This window comes from Scatophagus argus, chromosome 1 (genome assembly GCF_020382885.2).
Source record: "Scatophagus argus isolate fScaArg1 chromosome 1, fScaArg1.pri, whole genome shotgun sequence".
NCBI lineage: Eukaryota > Metazoa > Chordata > Actinopteri > Scatophagidae > Scatophagus > Scatophagus argus.
This window is the reverse complement of record NC_058493.1, coordinates 23,123,759-23,141,334: the sequence shown is the minus strand read 5'-3', so window position 1 is coordinate 23,141,334 and position 17,576 is coordinate 23,123,759. Positions and strand designations below refer to the sequence as shown.

General features: G+C 40.9%; 2 protein-coding genes across 3 annotated transcripts; one reads left to right on the top strand and one right to left on the bottom strand.

Moving 5' to 3' along the window:
- Positions 1-270: 270 nt before the first annotated feature.
- On the bottom strand, positions 271-4,765 carry bloc1s6 (biogenesis of lysosomal organelles complex-1, subunit 6, pallidin). The gene is made up of 6 exons (XM_046392937.1): positions 4,629-4,765; positions 4,326-4,427; positions 2,795-2,954; positions 2,055-2,142; positions 1,860-1,946; positions 271-1,712 (listed from the first exon to the last, which is right to left on the bottom strand). Exons 2-6 carry the CDS (start codon positions 4,372-4,374, stop codon positions 1,593-1,595), a joined length of 504 nt encoding a protein of 167 aa, XP_046248893.1. The 5' UTR covers positions 4,375-4,427; positions 4,629-4,765; the 3' UTR covers positions 271-1,592.
- slc30a4 (solute carrier family 30 member 4) lies at positions 4,765-14,752 on the top strand. Of its 2 annotated transcripts, none has more exons than XM_046392912.1 (8): positions 4,765-4,913; positions 5,247-5,778; positions 7,401-7,547; positions 9,294-9,447; positions 9,720-9,936; positions 10,130-10,235; positions 10,332-10,466; positions 13,277-14,752. In XM_046392912.1, the coding sequence occupies exons 2-8, from the start codon at positions 5,382-5,384 to the stop codon at positions 13,429-13,431; spliced, it is 1,311 nt and encodes a 436-aa protein (XP_046248868.1). In that variant the 5' UTR covers positions 4,765-4,913; positions 5,247-5,381; the 3' UTR covers positions 13,432-14,752. The 2 variants fall into 2 exon arrangements, with proteins under 2 accessions (XP_046248868.1, XP_046248881.1); XM_046392925.1 differs by having other exon boundaries at positions 4,782-4,913; positions 5,382-5,778.
- Positions 14,753-17,576: the final 2,824 nt, after the last annotated feature.

Genomic DNA, 17,576 nt, shown 5'->3' with positions numbered 1-17,576 from the left:
CACCAGCAGGAAGCCAGCCCTCCACAGAGCACACTTGAGGATCACGGCTGGAGAAATGAGTTCTGGTCTCTGCTGACCCCTGCTGGACTGAGATGCTTACTGCAGTTAACACAGTCAAATCATTGAGCATGAAAAGGGGAAGTTTACACCATGTTACCAGATATGGAGACGTGAATCTCTTGCAAACACATTTAGGAGACCATTTTACAATATAATTTGTTTGCAACAGTGGCAAATAGCACCAGAGAATGTACTAATCTTCACACATACTGCAATGTACAGTTCAGAAAATGTTTAATTAAATCTGGAAAAATTAAACATACAAATCTCTTTGCTACAAACCAGTCCATGTTGTTTATCTGAATCACAGAAATACAGTCAGTTAGGTTTAGTGCAGAACTATCTGATTTTAAACAACACATCCATTTTATAACATTCAACACTAACAGAACTTGAAAGCCCAGCGGCAACATATATTAAGACTTTAACAAAAAGAAAGCAAACACATCGATTCTCCTCCCAGTCGTTCTCCGACAGCTGCAAAAAATGTCTTTGAGTAATTTGTTCCATTCTCAGGGAAGTGCTCGAGTTTGTGTGTCTCATCGACGGTTGACAACAGGAAGTACCAGCATTTCATGATACACTTCATATCTTTGGTTTGTGTTCATCTTGGCAATATCGGACATAAATGATCATACCAGTGATCATGCAAGTTTTAGCCCAAGAATCACAAATACTTTATACGAAATGAACCATTTTCCAAAGTATTTCTAAATATTTTTTTTTCCTTTTTTGAATTTCTTACAATAAAGACTGTTTCGCACTTTCAAATTTTAAAATTCTTGCTTGTTCTTGTTTGTTGCCCACTGTAGATATAAATATGTTTGAGTGTCGTCATACAGCTTAAGAAACAGCAGGAAGAAGATATCAGTTTGGATTAACAACAAATATCTCAACCAAAACAAAATACTAAAAATGATGCAACACATGTACAGTGTTTAATACTGTTGGAGAGAAATATTTTTAAAGCCAACCTCAGTCCTATTCTACCAACTTCAGTTTCTCACAGCACATCTGATTGCATAAGCTGTCGCCAAAAACCCTGAACTCAAGTTCCACAGCTCCAGTTAAAATGGTCGGTACTATAAAAACCTGCTTGAGATAGTCTTGTAAAAAGTCATATCTACTCTTTTTGTCTACACTGTGGTATGTGGTAAGCACACCTGTTGCATTGAAGTTGGACAATAAGTAAAAGTTGACGTCAATATTCAGTGTGATGGAAACGCATTCAAAGACCTAAAAAAAAAAAAAGCTGGGGCTTCAGGGTCCCAGTGGTTCCTGGTTGGGATCTGGTCAGAAATACTACCTGCATCTCACCTCCTGTCTCCATGGTCTCACTTTGCCTGTCTGACTGCCTACAACATTCTGTCAAAGGCAAACATGCGACAAAATGTATCCTTTTAAATTTAAAACATTTGCACTTTGGGAAATGGCGCACACTGATGTATCTCTGAGCTGATATGTCAGAAACAGGCTAAAACATGCAAAACCACATGTATGTTCCATCAACACAGCAGACATACGTGGAGTTTCTATGTTCTTTTGGCAGGTTTGGCAATAAGCTGCCTTTCTCTCTCCAGCTCCTTCTCACGTTGCTGCTCCTTCTCCAGTGCCTCCTTCTGCTTCTGTTGCTGCAGCTTCAAAGCTCTTTTCTGAAAGAAAACCACAAACAGCATTTGATTAGTGTATGCACTGTTTAATCTGGACCATCCACCAATATTTGCTTCTTATCTTTTTAGCGCGGCCTCAACTGTACTAACGCTAGCAAAACACTTAAATCCATCTGAGACTGGAGATACCTTTAGTTTAGTTGTCTTTTCGTGGATCATAATCATCTCTTTCCTTATGTTCACCAGCTTACTGTGGTAAATCTTCGCCTCTGTAAACTAAAGACAGAACAAACTGCATTAGGAATCCTTGCTGCTGGTTGGTGCAGAAAGTACAAACAAAAGCAACATGAGCACAAATGAGCTTATATTTCAGTCCAAACACACCAGTGAATTGAGGTCCAGTAAGGTGTTACATTCTCTGAACTTGGTGACTTCTTGGTCCAGTGTGTCTAACAATATCAGCTGGTTTTGTCTGGTTGAGACAGAAATGAATAGGAGGAAATAAATGTCCTCGGGTGCACATTTTCACAGAGACATTGAGAACATTTATTGAATTTTCAACACCACAAGTCAACAGATAGAAAAAGAAAAGTAAATAAAGTAAATATGCTAATCCTTCAGACATTGACAGCATGTTTAGACGTGTCCCACAGAATTTTACATGTTTGTGAAAGACAGTTCAGGTTGTTTTCCGTGACTTATTACACACTACCAGCATTTAAGCAACTGGTCAACCCATCCATCCGGCTCTGCCTGATGCATGAATTCCTGTGCAGCCTGTTTGTTCACTGCTTACTGGTGTCTGTGTATGTTAACATGTTTCTGTGGGAATCACAGAAATTTCTGAAAGAAGGAGGAATAGTTTTTCATTGCTTCTTTTTTATTTTTATTGTCCTCAAATCAATATACTAAAACCGACACTAACTGGCCCCATATTTACCTGTTCCTGATCTAACCCAACCCCCTTGCACTTTGGTAGTTTTCCTCTCAAGCAGACTGGATGAAATGGTGCATGTTAAAAAATAATAGAAAATACATTACAGTACCTATTAAGTGTTACCTTAGTGGTGACCATCAGATGTAATGACCGTGTGTCATGAAACACAAAGCAGGGAAACACTCACGTGAGCTCTTGGAGGGCTCGTTTAGAGTTCTGCAGATCTGGTAGGTAGTGAGAGAGTAATCCTTCAGTCAGTTTGTCCACTGCTTTCTTATCCACAAACACGTCCTCGACAGGTGCTGAGCTCTCCAGAGTCAGTGATCCCTGCTGTGCCACCTGGAGATCTGTCAAATATTAAAGAGAAATTAAACACACAAAGCATTTTCACAGTGTTGCACCAAAAATATTCTATATTAACCAGTTATTGCCAATTTGTTGTGGTCTGATGGCGATTTTAGCTTCACAAACATATCAGTGATATCCTTGAAATCTGGGAAGCTACCTTTCACCTCTTCTGTTCTTGAAGAAGAGAAGTGAGACACTTGAAATGTCAGCTTGCATTGTTTTAAGTGAACTTTTTGTCAAGTAAAGGCCAAAAGCAGTCAAGCAGGCATTGTACTTATCATACTTTCATGTGACATAGGAGAGATGGCAGAGATAAGAAAGACTCATGTTTATGACTTGGGACTGTTCATGTCATGAGCATGGACAGCCGTGGCCTACAGGCTGGAGAAGCGCTGGTTCGATTCCTCCACCGGACGGGCAGGACATATTTTTGTGTGGTGTGGTGGAGTGGAGTGATTAATGCGAAAAATGCTCCCCCCCTCCATTAGCCAGCTGATGTGCCCTTGAGCAAGGCACTTAACCCCCAATTTGCTCCCCGGTCACTTGATGCAGCCCACTGCTCCTGTGTGTGTTTCACTGCATGTAATTTGTTGGGTGTTGCATGTGTGTGTTCAACTAAGGATGGGTCAAATGCAGAAGACGAATTCAGTGTGTGTATGTAAAAATATATATACTGCCAATAAAGTGATTCTTAATTCTTAATGAGATGACTCAAGATAGTCATATGAATGCAGAGCTGGTCATGTAAGGGTTAACAAAACTGTGCACTGACAATATAACACTACATCCATTAAATCTGCATTTGAAAAACACTAATGTGAAGGATGCGTATTCACTTGTTTTCAGGCACTCCTGGATTTCTGAGTCGATTATATTAGAGCATTCAGAAAGCATTTCTTAGTCATTAATCATAGCCTGGACATTTACAAGTCAGGAAGTGATAACTCCGACATGACATGAACACAACAGAGCCAAAAGTGTGGTTTTGACTTGCATAATGGGAAGTGCAGGATCCATCATTTTTGGAGCTTGGCTTACAGTAAGAACAGCATATGTCAGCCTCTGCAGTTGCTGCTGCTGCAGATTTTCACAATTAAAATATATCACACAACCTTCTGTACAAAGAGTTATATAGACATAAACACAAACTGCATGCCCAACCTTTAACTCCAATCACTGTTTTGATGGCCATGGTATCTTCCAAACTAGTAGTGGTAACTCACAAGTGAATGAGGATGCATGAGCTGCCATATGACAGGCACAAAGCGAGGCTGGATTGGAGCAACCTCTTCTGAAGCTCTGGCAGACTGGTCATTCTAGGTTAGACAGGTGTATACAGCTGAGAGCAGGTTAAGTATCAGTAAACATACCTTCACTGTGTGGAAGTTCACTCTGGGACGAAGGTCCTTCATCTTCCATCCCCTCTACCTATTATGCAACGACTCTGTTGACCCAGACAACTTTTTTATAACCTATAAGGAGACACAAAGCAAACAGACAGATGGATATCACAGTTTAATCTGACGGGAATTATCAGTTGAGCCAAACGTTCAGGAAGTTTTTAGCTAGCTTGCTGGGTTGCTTCGTAATATGGACATGGTGACACATTAGCAGCACGACAGTCCGCAGCGTCGCAGTCCGTAAACATTTTATCTCAGTCGACACAATCTTACCTGTTTGATTGTCTACTTAACATTGACTGTGTGTGATACGAACTGAGTTATGTCGAGCAAAGACATAAAAAGAACGACAGCAGGATGTAGGATTTGTTACTGCGTCCGAATAAACAGTCATGTGACTCCTGCGTCACCACGTGACTGCGAAGGAAACCAAACTTGCTAGTGTTACTTCCGACTGCGGAGGCAGCGTTACGAGTCTGATGTTTACAGTACTTTTACCATGACAGTTTTTAATTAAAAAACAACAAAGTCTGTGAAACCAAGGACTACATCTCCAGGGTAAGTATGTCTCGTGTTTTTAAACACACTGCCACAGTAAAAGACTTATCTGTCGCGCACTGACATGACAAGATAACTAACCTTAACATGCTAGCTTGTTACTGTTTAGCGAAGGCTGTTCTTAAAAGGACTGTTGAACTGAAAGTTTGTCACCTCATGTGGGCATGTGAGGGACTTGGGGGGGTGTATTTAACACATCAGGGAACCAGCTTGATAATGAGATGATTAGGTCTGTTGAGATCAATTTGTAGAAATTGCTGCGTTGTACGTTACTGACGTGAAAACGATGCTCTCTGGTGTCTGCTGTCACTTTCCTTTATTGCTCTTCTCCAGGTGCTAAAATGGAGTCGAAATGCAAGTGTCAACCACGCCGAGCTACTCAGATGTAAATGATTACCTCAGGAGGCAGTCGCAATAACCTACAGGCAGAACCTAACTGACTATACCTTGCTCTCATAATCATTAAAGATGTCAGGTGGGAACTTGCTCAGCAAGCTGCGGTCCACCTTCAGGAGGGATCGGAGCGACTGGGACCTGAGCGACACGGCACCCTTTGACTTCTCCGACGATCTGGTGGAGGATGAGACCCCCAAATTCAACAAGTTGAAGGTCGTGGTCTCCGGAGAGATGTCAGACTATTCTGCCGGAGCTCCTTCCAATGGAGTGGCAGTGAACACGCTGGTGGTGGCGGATGATGATGACTCCCTGCTCGAATCCTCTTCCAGCCTGGGCAGCCCGGGGTTAAATATGGACCCCTGTGACAACTGCACCAAGAAAAGGGAGAAGATCAAGCACAGGAGGGTGATGAAGAGGCTTGTCATCGCAGCTTTGCTATATTTACTTTTCATGACAGGTGAAATCGTCGGTAAGTGCAAAATGAACCTCACACTTCATATTTTAATTGAATATTTATTTTATCATTTCAGCAGTGACCTTTGTTGAAACCAAGACTACCTGTGTCAGCATCATAAAACATCAACCTTTAGATTGACCTGTAGCAGAGGCGCTATTTCAGACAGGATATGCTGTATTAAAGGAATTTTTCATTACATTTAGCACCACAAATAACACTTTTTTCACTTCCATTTCAGGTAGATCACAGGTCTTGCGTTTTTGTCTGATTGGCTCTTCTGATTGACCTTCAAAGAGACCAGTGATCAAGTTATTCATAACGAATATCAGCTTATAACAATAGCAGGCCGATCAGTCACAGGGCCCTTAGTGCGTGATGTGGGCCGATGCCCAAAATTCATGTATTGTAATCTGAATTAAAGGGCTTCACAACGTAACTACCAACTAATGACAGATACTGATGTATTTTTTGTAATTGGGATGAGTTGAGCCCAGGATGATATAACAGAATTATTCACACACTATTGCCCCAGAAATTATCATAAATTATGAATTATCTTGAATTATTCAATTATCAACTGTCTGATGTGGACAACACAAAAAAATGTCAGCTTTATAATATTTGTTTCAGGTCTGATGTATAGGATTGAAGTAGGGACTGTAAAGGCGTCCATATTATCAAAGCCATCACTGTTATCTCGCAGCCATACATCATACATACATAGCTGCTGCGGTTTCTGTCAGACTGGATTGAAAGCAGCAGGAAGCCATTATTATTGATTATAGATGTCCAACCATCAGTTCAACCTCTGCTGTTTGAACTCTAAAAGCCAGTTCTGTTGCGTTGTTTGTGCTGAACTGTCTTTTAGATTATTGACTTTCTCAGTTAAAATACTGGGAATTAGAATTGCATACCCAATAATATTCAGAAAAGAAGCTTTGCTGTGTTTAAAACCAGCCTCAAGCTTTGGCTAAAGTCAACACAAAAGAGTCAACTCCAGTGATTGCCTTGTATGTATTAAATTGATCATAATCATTTTATTTAAATCTTACACTGGTGGACTGTTATGTGTGGTGCTGTTTTGTGCAGTATTTTTTTCTCTCTGGTTGTTAGTTTGAAAATTATTTACACAGGCAATCAACCCTAGCTCTATTCCTGCAAAAATAAAGAAAAAACTAAAAAGAAATAGATTGATCCATTGCTGTGAAGTACTTAAGTGCTGTTATTGTTATACTAATCTTTGGTTAACACATTTTCAAGGTTACAAATTAATGTACCAAAAAGAAAGTCATGTGCACATGCATAAAAGACAGCATCTTATGTACTGGTAGTCAACCATTGGGTTGTCATGTACTCAACATTTTCATTCTTTCATTCCAACATGAGATAGAGGGCTTTTGTTTTCTTATGAGAAAGTGGTGACCGGCACATAGTTTCTAGTGTGTGACAGTTCACTAGTTGTTTTTTTTTTTTTAAATTAGATTTCTCTCTCCTAGAGGTACATCAGGTCATATACTGTTTTATGTCTCTGTAAAAAAAAATACATACGTCTAGAAATATAGACTTTTGCATGTAGTTTGCTGTTGTTAGTTCAAATGCCATTTTTATTATTTACATTGTCTTTTTACTTTCAGGAGGTTATGTGTCAAACAGCTTAGCCATTATGACTGATGCCGTGCACATGCTGGCAGACGTCGTGGGTATTTTGTTTTCACTGCTGGCTCTGTGGCTCTCCACCAAGCCACCCACCAAGAGATTCACCTTTGGACTGCATCGTCTCGGTGAGTCTCTGTTCTCCCCCCCCAGCCCTTTCTTTACACTCCTTCTTGGCTTGTGTGAGGCCAATGGATACAGTAGGTGTGGCCTTGATGCAGAAGATGAATCATGTTCAAAGGAGAAAGTGTGTGCTCAGCAAAGTGTTCAAGCCAGGTCAGAGATATTCCAGATAGGATGCTTTAGATCCAGCCGTAAGTAGAAAGGCAGATTATTGCAGATTCTGCTAATAACTGTTAAACATAGACTCCTCTGGTCACTTTGGATGTTAATATGCAAACGGCTGTTTGTCAGCTCACTACAATAACGCTTTGTTTCTTGATTTAACCAGTGGAATTTATCTATCAGGGGGATGTTTGTAAGATTAGTATCTGTCCTGATTTATTACTCTACTGTTGCCACATAACTCAAAAGGGCCTTTTATTCATTGAGTTGTGGCATAACTTTGTCATACTGTTTTGTTTAGTCAGAAGATGACTGTCACCTAACTTCCTGAAGCAAAAGACGCATGTGACCAAGCCATCTTTACTCAGAGCAGAATGGTAACAGTGAAAACAAAGAAAAACAAAATAACTTGAACAGAGAGTTTCAGTATTAGAACAGAACAGCAGACAATAAACAAGGTACAGGCTCAACTGCTTTTTAGGGACTGTCCTGTCTTACTAGAGGATAGTACCTAATTTCCCTCCGTGGATTAATAAAATTGTTTATCTGCTCATCTCTCTAAAAGCAGTATTTGCTAAATTAGACCTGGCATACAGTATGTGAAACATCAACCGTGAGCTGCATGAGGTCGACTACAGGTCAGAGTAAAGATAAGGTATAAGATGGCAATAGTCCAACAACTGTCTAACCAACCTTTGTCAGATAACATACAGTGGTGAGTGTTGTAATTGTGACTGGCTGTGATCATAAGGACAGAACAGTCAATGAAATGCAGGACCCTCAGTGTAGAGGCCACATAGCTGGAATACAGGAAGAGAGTGAAAGGGAAAGTGCTATACAATCCTCTCTGCACGTCACTGGGAAACTGGTTCTGTCTGTGTACAGAGAAGCTTCTGCCCATTGGGGCTTTCCACATGCTGCTGCATTTAAATGTAATTTCTCATCAGGCTGGATGCCAAGATATTTGTATTCTGTTTCTCTCGCAATATTGAATCCAGTCAGCGTGGAGATATGCTTTGTATATTATTGTAATTTATACATCTGGATCTGGAGAATAGCTTGAATTTTGCTTTATTTTCATCAAGGGCTAACTTGAGATTAGGCCATGCCTCAGTAGGTTGTCACCAACAGTGTAAAAACAGTGTTCAAACTGAATTTGACAGTCACACGTAACTCACAGTATCAGTTATATAAGCGTAGAACAGGACACTGTGCAATCTGGATCCCTGCAGGAGACACAAATACAACATATATTTGATCACAGAAAGCAAGTAGTACAGATAACATCCTCATATTGCTTGAGGCTTAACAAGTTTTTGTTCACGTCAAAAAGGAGAAGTATGAACCCTTAAAGCACTGACGGCAATCATTTTTAACAGACCGCATAGTTAAAATTCTGAGATTAGATTCTTGGCATTCAAATATGTTATACATTGTTTTGACATTGTTTCCAACACTAGGGGATGTTTGTAAGCATTTTTGATCCTCTAAGCCCTTGTAGGTATTTCTTTGTGTTTAAGACCCCCTCAGAATTTTCTGAGGGGGTGATCTTGTGATTTGTACAACTGACTTGTGGCTTCCCGATGCAGAGGTGGTGTCGGCAGTCCTCAGTGTGCTGCTCATCTACATTCTGACGGCAGTACTGCTGTACGAGGCGATCCAGAGGACGGTACACCAAGACTTCAACATAGATGGAGACGTCATGCTCATCACTGCAGCCGTGGGAGTGGCTGTCAACCTCATGTAAGTAAAAAATACTCACCTTATGTGTCTGTTTAGAAAAATCTGTGACATGCATTACCAATACAGACCAAAGTGCCTCCAAGATGCTCTTCATAGCTTAAAGGTGCTGATCTTCAGTGTGTAATGATTGACCACAGTTGGGAGGTGAATAAAACGAGACTCACTCACGGCAGTTTTGTAAGTGGGTTAAACCGTGTTGTGAGTCGAATAAATACATCTAATGGTAATTAAAATCAGTCCGTCCTCCTCCCTTTGTTTTCTCGTGTCTTTAGAATGGGTTTCTTGTTAAACCAAGGTGGTCACCTCCACTCCCACGGCCATGGTCACGCTCACGGTGCTGCAGCTGCTTCAAATTCACAGCCGGCTGGGCCCGGTCAGCAGCAGAGGCAGCACGGCAGCCTGGCTGTAAGAGCTGCCTTCATCCACGCCTTGGGAGACCTCCTCCAGAGCGTCGGGGTGCTCATAGCTGCCTACGTTGTCCGTTTCAAGGTAATCGTTTGGCACAAATGTTTCCAGTCAACAGTTAGTATGATTTACGTTTAATGTTACTTCCTGTAACTGTTGTGTAGAAAAAGTTTATTGTCTTCTTTCAGCTGTAATAATTAATTATGGTTCAGGAATTGTAAAAAACTAAAAACCCAGAACGTTTCAGTTGATCTGATGTAACTCTCTGACTTCACAGCCGGAGTTTAAGTTGGCAGACCCCATCTGTACCTACATCTTCTCCGTTCTGGTTGTCTTCACCACTTTCCACATCATACGAGACACAATAGTCATTGTGCTGGAGGGTAAGTGTTTGGTCTCAGTCTCAGAGTCCTGTCAGATTATGTTGTCGAGTGTTTGGAGTGGTTTAGGAGCATTATGAAGTTGTTTTCGTGTGCCAGGTGTTCCCAAGCATCTGGACACTGTGCGAATCAAAGAGGACCTTCAGAAGATCGAGGATGTCCAGTCAGTCGACGAGCTGAACGTGTGGGCGCTGACAGCTGACAAGACTGCAGCTCTGGTGCATCTGCAGCTCAGTGAGTGGCTACACGACACCATTGCACATAATAAGAATGAAGAAGTGTATTTTAAAATACAGAGCTATTGTTTGAATTCCAGTCGACTCTGGGATTTTATTAAAGAAAAAACATTATGTAGCACTTTCTTAGTTGTCTCACAAAAGCAGAGTGAGTTTGTTTTGGTTTTTTAGTCACATTTAATGATTTGTGTTTACTTTTTTACTGTTATCTGAGTCGATTCTAAAATATTTACAAGAATGAATGTAGGATTTAGAATTTGCTGCAGCTGTTTTGGAAAGTTTGTTGAGTTTCTCCTCAACCGACAGCTCTCAAAATTGTGCAGTTTTTGAAAGGAGTCTGGGGACGTTGTAGTTACTATTTCAGCTGTGAAATCAGTTGAAACAGACGGCGTGTTCACAAACATCTGCAGCTTTCCTTCGCGTGTGAGAGCGCCAAAACGTGATTTTGCATTACAGTGAACCTAATGTAATGAACATCAGACAGAGTGTAATCCATTGTGCGTGTCGTTTTGCCTTCTTTTTGTCCGGTCACGAAAGACATCAGCCAAACAACAGCTGGTCATATGTGGCCCAGATCACCTCTGAATGTGGTCTGAGTGATTGGATCCCAAGTGTGTCCTGAACACGTCATAGGTGTATTCACACCTGCGTTTGGAGCTTGTTGCTGGAGCGCCTCTTGTGATCAGATCACTGAGGACGGATATTAATGCCAGGTCTGAATGTGGACTCAGACCAAGAAAAGCTGCTAATCCCTCAGCTTTAGGAGATGGATGTAGTGAACATTTCACATCTGCACTCTACTGAAAAATGACTGAAACAATTCATCAGTTATGTAAGCAGATAGTTTTTCACTGCAATTCAATGCAGAAACGTCATTTGAATAAATGTTCAAACAATTAATTCAACACTCTGTGGTGATGACAGTGTGTTGGATATGTTTCTGCTGGCTTGGAGTGTCTGGATTTTGGAGTATCATTTGTTTAAGATTTCCTTTGAGGTTATGCAGGAACATTTGTCTTCAAGACTTTTATAACTTATCTGCTTTTGGCTTGACCGCTTTAGTTTAGCTTCCAGTTTTGATTTGGCAGTGTGATAAATGTCCGTGTCTTGTCAGTATGCGCTGGAATTTGCTTGTTTTTGGATTTGTTGGATTTGTTTTGATGATGCCACGACATTCATGTTTCGCAGTAGATGTGATGTGACACGATATGATCGATGTGCTGAGACTCGTTTATGCTAAATGCAGCGTGTTGCAGTGTGGCTCGAGGCTTCAGCTCTCATTTCCTCAAGCCATGCAGTATTTTTGCTTTTCAACTCTTTAAGAAACTTGAGGGTCAGTTGTATCCTTCTACAATGCATGTAAAATGTCATGTAAAAGAACAGACTAATTTATCTCTGTATGTTTGGATTAGAGACACAAAGTCGAGGCCGTTACTGAAGGCGCTGTAAATGTCGGTCCTGGAGCGTGTTGATTATTTCTTAGAGCTTACTCATTATCCATGTTTAACAGTCTTCAGATTGGTCACAAGAGGGAGCTGTTGGCTCATTGTCAGTGCACTTCTATGCATGCAGCTTGAGTCACCCACAGGAAACAAAAGTAACTGCAGCAGCATCGTAGACTTGCAGATGTTGTCAGAGCTGGGATTAGAGATGTACGACAAAACACGAGACCTTAAGATGTGTCGGTCTGTTGGTGTACGTTGTAATGCACAAGGAAGATGGAATGAATTAAGACAGCAGGTTTCTCATGGATCCTTGAAATCCTTGAAAGTTTATGAATTTGAATTTTGAAAGAAAGTGCTTGAATTTACATGTTTTGAGCAAGAATAAAAATTAAGACACTAAGAATGTTTTCGTAATCGCATGTGGAAGGGACTGCACCTGTTTTTTTCCCTGTTCTGCCTTCATAGCAGCAGAGGGCACAGATGACATAGCATGACTTAGCAGTGGCTAAACGTCTCAGTAAACCGTTCCAGTGAGTAAGCTGAAACTGGCTTCCTTTAAATGAAATGAAGTCTTTATTAATTTTATAAATAATTCCTGTGTGTTTAATGCTGTGACATGTCAAAATGTCCACTTGGACAAAAGGTCCTGTGGGACATTCTGAAAGTCGTCTCATTAGGTTAGATTTGTGTCCTGACACTTTCTCAGCACATCCCGGGTCTTGCTGTCGGTGGAGGTGGAGAGAGCCACTAAAACTGTGGCTGCCAGGATCTTGTCAGATAATCTTTGTGGGCAGCGATAATCTCATGATGTTCGCCTGTGAAACCCAGGGCATGACGTGGAACGCGTCTCCGTCTCCCGATCAAAGAGCTGCTTGTTGTAGAGGTTTCAAAAACAGTATGATGTTTTGTTGATTTTGAAGGTTTGTTACGTTAATGGAACATATTATATGACTGATGCTGACATTTAGTAGTCAGAGACTAAATATATTCATATTAAAAGCTGCTTGCAGTGTTATCATAGTTGTTGTATGTTAACACTGGACTGATTTTGAAGTATTTAGCTCTCACTCACCACAACATTTTGGTGAGTGAGACGGGAGTATTGTTAATATAATCTGTACAGATGTGAAGCCCCGACAGTCTGAATATCTGACATTAATAACGAAAGCTGTTGTCGCATTTTAATACACTGTCATAATTTAAACAATTTCAGACTGCATACACAGTGATATATGGATCTGATATAACGGTTTAGTAAATCTGAATCAGATCAAACAGGTTGTGAGTGCTTCTGTGACTTCCTGTACAAACGGAAGGCCGCTGGAGACTGTCCGAGCTGACGGCAGCTTTTTTGTCTCCACAGCGCCCTCTAGTTCCAACAACTGGGAGGACGTCCAGGCAAAGGCTCGCCACCTGCTGCTTCACACCTATGGTCTCACCAGGTGCACAGTGCAGGTCCAGACACACAGGCAGAGGCCAGTACGCAGCTGTGCACACTGCCAGCCTCCCAGCGCCTAAAGAGAGACTTGTGATCCCTTTGAATTCCACAGAGCATTTCATGGAGCCGGACGTCAGCAGATCGAGGGCCCGTTGTTGTTGTGCCGCTGTTGCAGCTCGGTGCCATGGCAGGAGCAACAGAAAACATTTCAAAGGGGAAAAAGGCTAGTGCCAAAGGACAACAGCAGATGCACATTTCTAATTAAAGAATCACGATAGCCTCCAGGGACCATGTGCTCTTACGCTTGCAAAGCTTTCCGGATGGAGTCTGAATGCTTGAAGTCTCAGTCGAGAAGAATGGAAAAACAATTCTGCTCTTAATTCACCTTTAAAGCCTATTACCAACAGGTAACTTTGTTTTGTATGTTACTGTTTGATGTTTTTTCATCAGACTGTAAATTTTTGTCACTAGGCGAGGCCTGCACGCTCAAATTGTATTATTTTACTAAGGATGTCAGCAAATTGAAAGTTACCTCATGTCACTTGATATTTACTGTTGTCACAGTGCATTTAAGCTGTACTCCTCACACAAGTGAGGCAAAAAAAAAACCTTTATCATTGTGTCCCTTTACGTCTCACCTCATGCATTTAATCATTAATATTTATCAGCCAGACTCTCTTGTAAGGCAGATTTTAGATTTAGTCTTAAAGTGGAAACAGACGACTTTCCAGCACTCCGACGTGTGTTTGTTTCTTTTGTTTCTGGCTTCTGTGCAACTCCTGAATTGTTTTCAGCCTGTAGCGTACTCCGGTTGTCCCACCCTTACAGTTCCTGTTTTGTTTGTATACACGCTCAGATATGTTTTTTCTGTGTTGTAAACCAAGGGAAAATCCCGCCGGGCAGCAGGGCACATAGCACAGGCTTGTAGGGCACCGTCGTAAATGCGGATGCTGTCATTTTTTTTATATTGCCTCTCCACTGCGCAGTAAGTCTTTTTTATTTGAGAATGTTAAGTTTAAACAAACAAACAGTCTGTTTCCACTTTAAAGCAGTTTGTGGTGGCTGCACTGACCAACGTTTAAAATGCCAACAGTTTTTTCACTGACATTTTAGCATGTCTCTTAATTAATTGTAACCCTAAGCAGACAACTGACAATCAAACTGACTGTCCTTGAATAAGGGTAAAATGCTACAGTGTTTGACTTCAGTGTGGTTTCAGCCTTACACTCTGTACTCAGCTTTCTTCATATCATTAACAGGTGTTAATAGTGTTTTCTGTGTCACGTGTTGAGAGCCTGTGGGCGGGTTTATGGTAAACCTTTCCACGTCTCTGATGTTAACCATCAAGAGAAATCAGGAACTGGATCACTGTTTTTGTTTGTAATAAAGTATTTAATCTTTTGTGTCTCTCAGTAACTCATTTTTCTGGACCGATTGACGCTTACTGAAGTGGACGCTTCAACGTGTTATCCATTGGTGACCTAAAAACACAAATAAAGAAAGAATGAACGTAGAATCCACGATGTAAAATGTAGTATGCTGGATATGTTACTGTCACTTTTCAACACTAGGTGGCGTGCTTCTACAGTAGTTATCATTTTGGTAAGATTAAATGCATATACATAGTTTGCATTCCACTTCCTTAAGTGATGGTGCACACATGGCCTGAACAGTAACATAAAACACTTCTGTCCAAAATACATTCACAAAGTGCTTCAAAACCTGCTCTAGATTTTTTTGTATTATTTGATGCACAAGTTTGGCGTCAAACAGAGGGGGAATTTGTGCTTTAACACGTCAAAACTGAGGAGTCTGAATAATTCTCTGTTGCTAAATGGCAGAAAGTGTAACTCTGTAATTGAACATTCAGTATGTAATCATCACTGCTTATATTAAAGATTAAAACACCAACTACTTCTGCCTTTTCACACAAAATAAAGTTAATCTTTAAAATGTAGACCTGTCAAGGGTTTATAATTAACAGCATGATTAACTTAGAGTGTGTCAGTTTCCTAGCAACAGCTGCGTTAACAAAGAGCCAGTAAACCAAAGGCGGCCACCTCCTCTGTTTGGCTTACAGTGGAGCCAATAGTTTAGAACATCCACCTGACCTGCTGTACTTTATGGTACCATAAACTGTAGTGATGATTCCTGTCAGTCACTAGTAACCCAACCAGTTATAGTAAACTAAACAATAAGCATATTTGTGAAAGTTACAGGTGAAAAGAGTTCATTTTGTGAAAGTGTTTTCATAGTTAGAGCATGGAATTGTGCCACTCTTAACACATGGGGATTTCCATTTCTGATACACTGTGTGAGCAGTAGCTTGGTGGTCACATGGGCTGCGGTGTCATATCTGTGACCCAGTCACGTACGCACACTGACACAACACACACTATATCCTTCCCCTTCTCTCATTGTTTCCTGAAATAACCTTTCAGCTGCACACGGCCTAATGAGCGAATACAAGTTCTAACTGTAGCTCACACCTCTGCACTTATAGTAAATTCGAGGTTGTGCACGGTACCCGTTTACATTCTCTAAAGCCATAAAATATGACTGAGAAGCATCCATGCAGCATTTAAAATATGAGAAAACACACTGGCGGCAATCTTTGAACAGTAAAGGGGAAGCACTCAATGTTTTCTGATAAAACTCAGCAACTCAAACAGATCAGGAGACAATACCATGTTACACCCTTTTCTCTCTCTTGATTGCGTTTAATAATTCATAAGATAGCCTTTCAGATTCGGAGTGCTGCCAACAGTTCACTATAGGCTGTGCGCACCAGTCAGAACACGTTCAGACACAGCGGGAAGGAGGGAGTGTTTTCTGATGTTTTTGCTCTCCAACCCGAGACACAAGGTGAGCGATGAAAGGATTGTCTCTGATTATGAAAAACAAAGGTAACACTCAGTGCCCACACAGCCATAAACTAAGCAGATGAGTGCATTTGCCCATTACTCTGACTGCAGCAATTACTTTACTGCTGTCCTGGCAGGCAGCACCAATTTCTCCTCTGCAAACAACATTCAAACAAACGCCGGCTTGAGTCCTTTAAGTAAAACATGGAGATTAAAGAAAGAAATGTTATTCTTGTTTCTCCTGAGTTTCAACTTGATTCTAGACCATGTACACAGCTGTGGACAAAACAGCCTCAACTTGTTGGAGGACCACATCGGGGGAAAAAAAGCCCTTCAGACTTTATTGTGTTACCTATAAAACATGTGAAATAAATAAATCATGTGGGACCTTGAGGTGAGATTTTGTCCACTGCATAACGAGAGGCAAAACATTTTCATGGCTGACATTCTGAACTTGCACGGCAGGAAAAGCAAGTAAATGTGATAACACAGACAATGGCCGCATGCCGTTTAGGTGTGTCTTTTCCCGGGAACTTATCAGCGTGTTTACTTGGACAAGTAAACGACCTGAAATGAAACCTGGGATGGGACCTGTCCTCTCTCTGGTCAGTCTGTCTGCTGTGAAAAAGTCTGTTTAAAGATGTATTTACTAGACTTAAATGTGACATAAAAGAACAGGCTTATTGTCAACAAATCCCAATAAAATACAAAGATCAACAATACAACAAAACTTTATTAAAACTTTGGAGTGTGCAGGCCCCTGCTAGGACATTTTACGACTCTGACCGGGACAGGAAGAGACTGAACAAGCTGGTCAGGAGGGCCAGCTCTGTCCTGGGCTGCCTACTGGTCTCTGTGGAGCAGGTGGGTGAGAGGAGGATGTTAGCCAAGCTGACATCCATCATGGACAACACGTCTCACCCTCTGCCTCAGACAGTGGAGGACATAGGACGAGACAGGTCATAAATAAATAATTTCACTTGTAAAAAATAATCTGGAATTTCCCGAAACACCAGGCAGCTGTATTTTTTGTCATTTTTAGCAAACGTTAATAGTGCATTTGTGGGGATTATTTTCAGTGGATGGATTAATACACATTTGTTGTTCTAGTGCAGTCATGCAGAGGGTCGCACAGACAGTAGTACTGCCAAAAGGTTAAATTTAAATACATTTTTTGCGGGGGAGGTAATTTACAAGTCCAGTTATTTTAGATTTTTATTTCTGTATGTATATCCATCTATTTCATATCACCATACCAATCAAAACATGTGCTCAGGTTACTATCAGCTCCATAGCAAACACCAGACTAATGTTATCACTGTAATTCAGATATTTCTGTACTAATATGTTTATACTTTCCT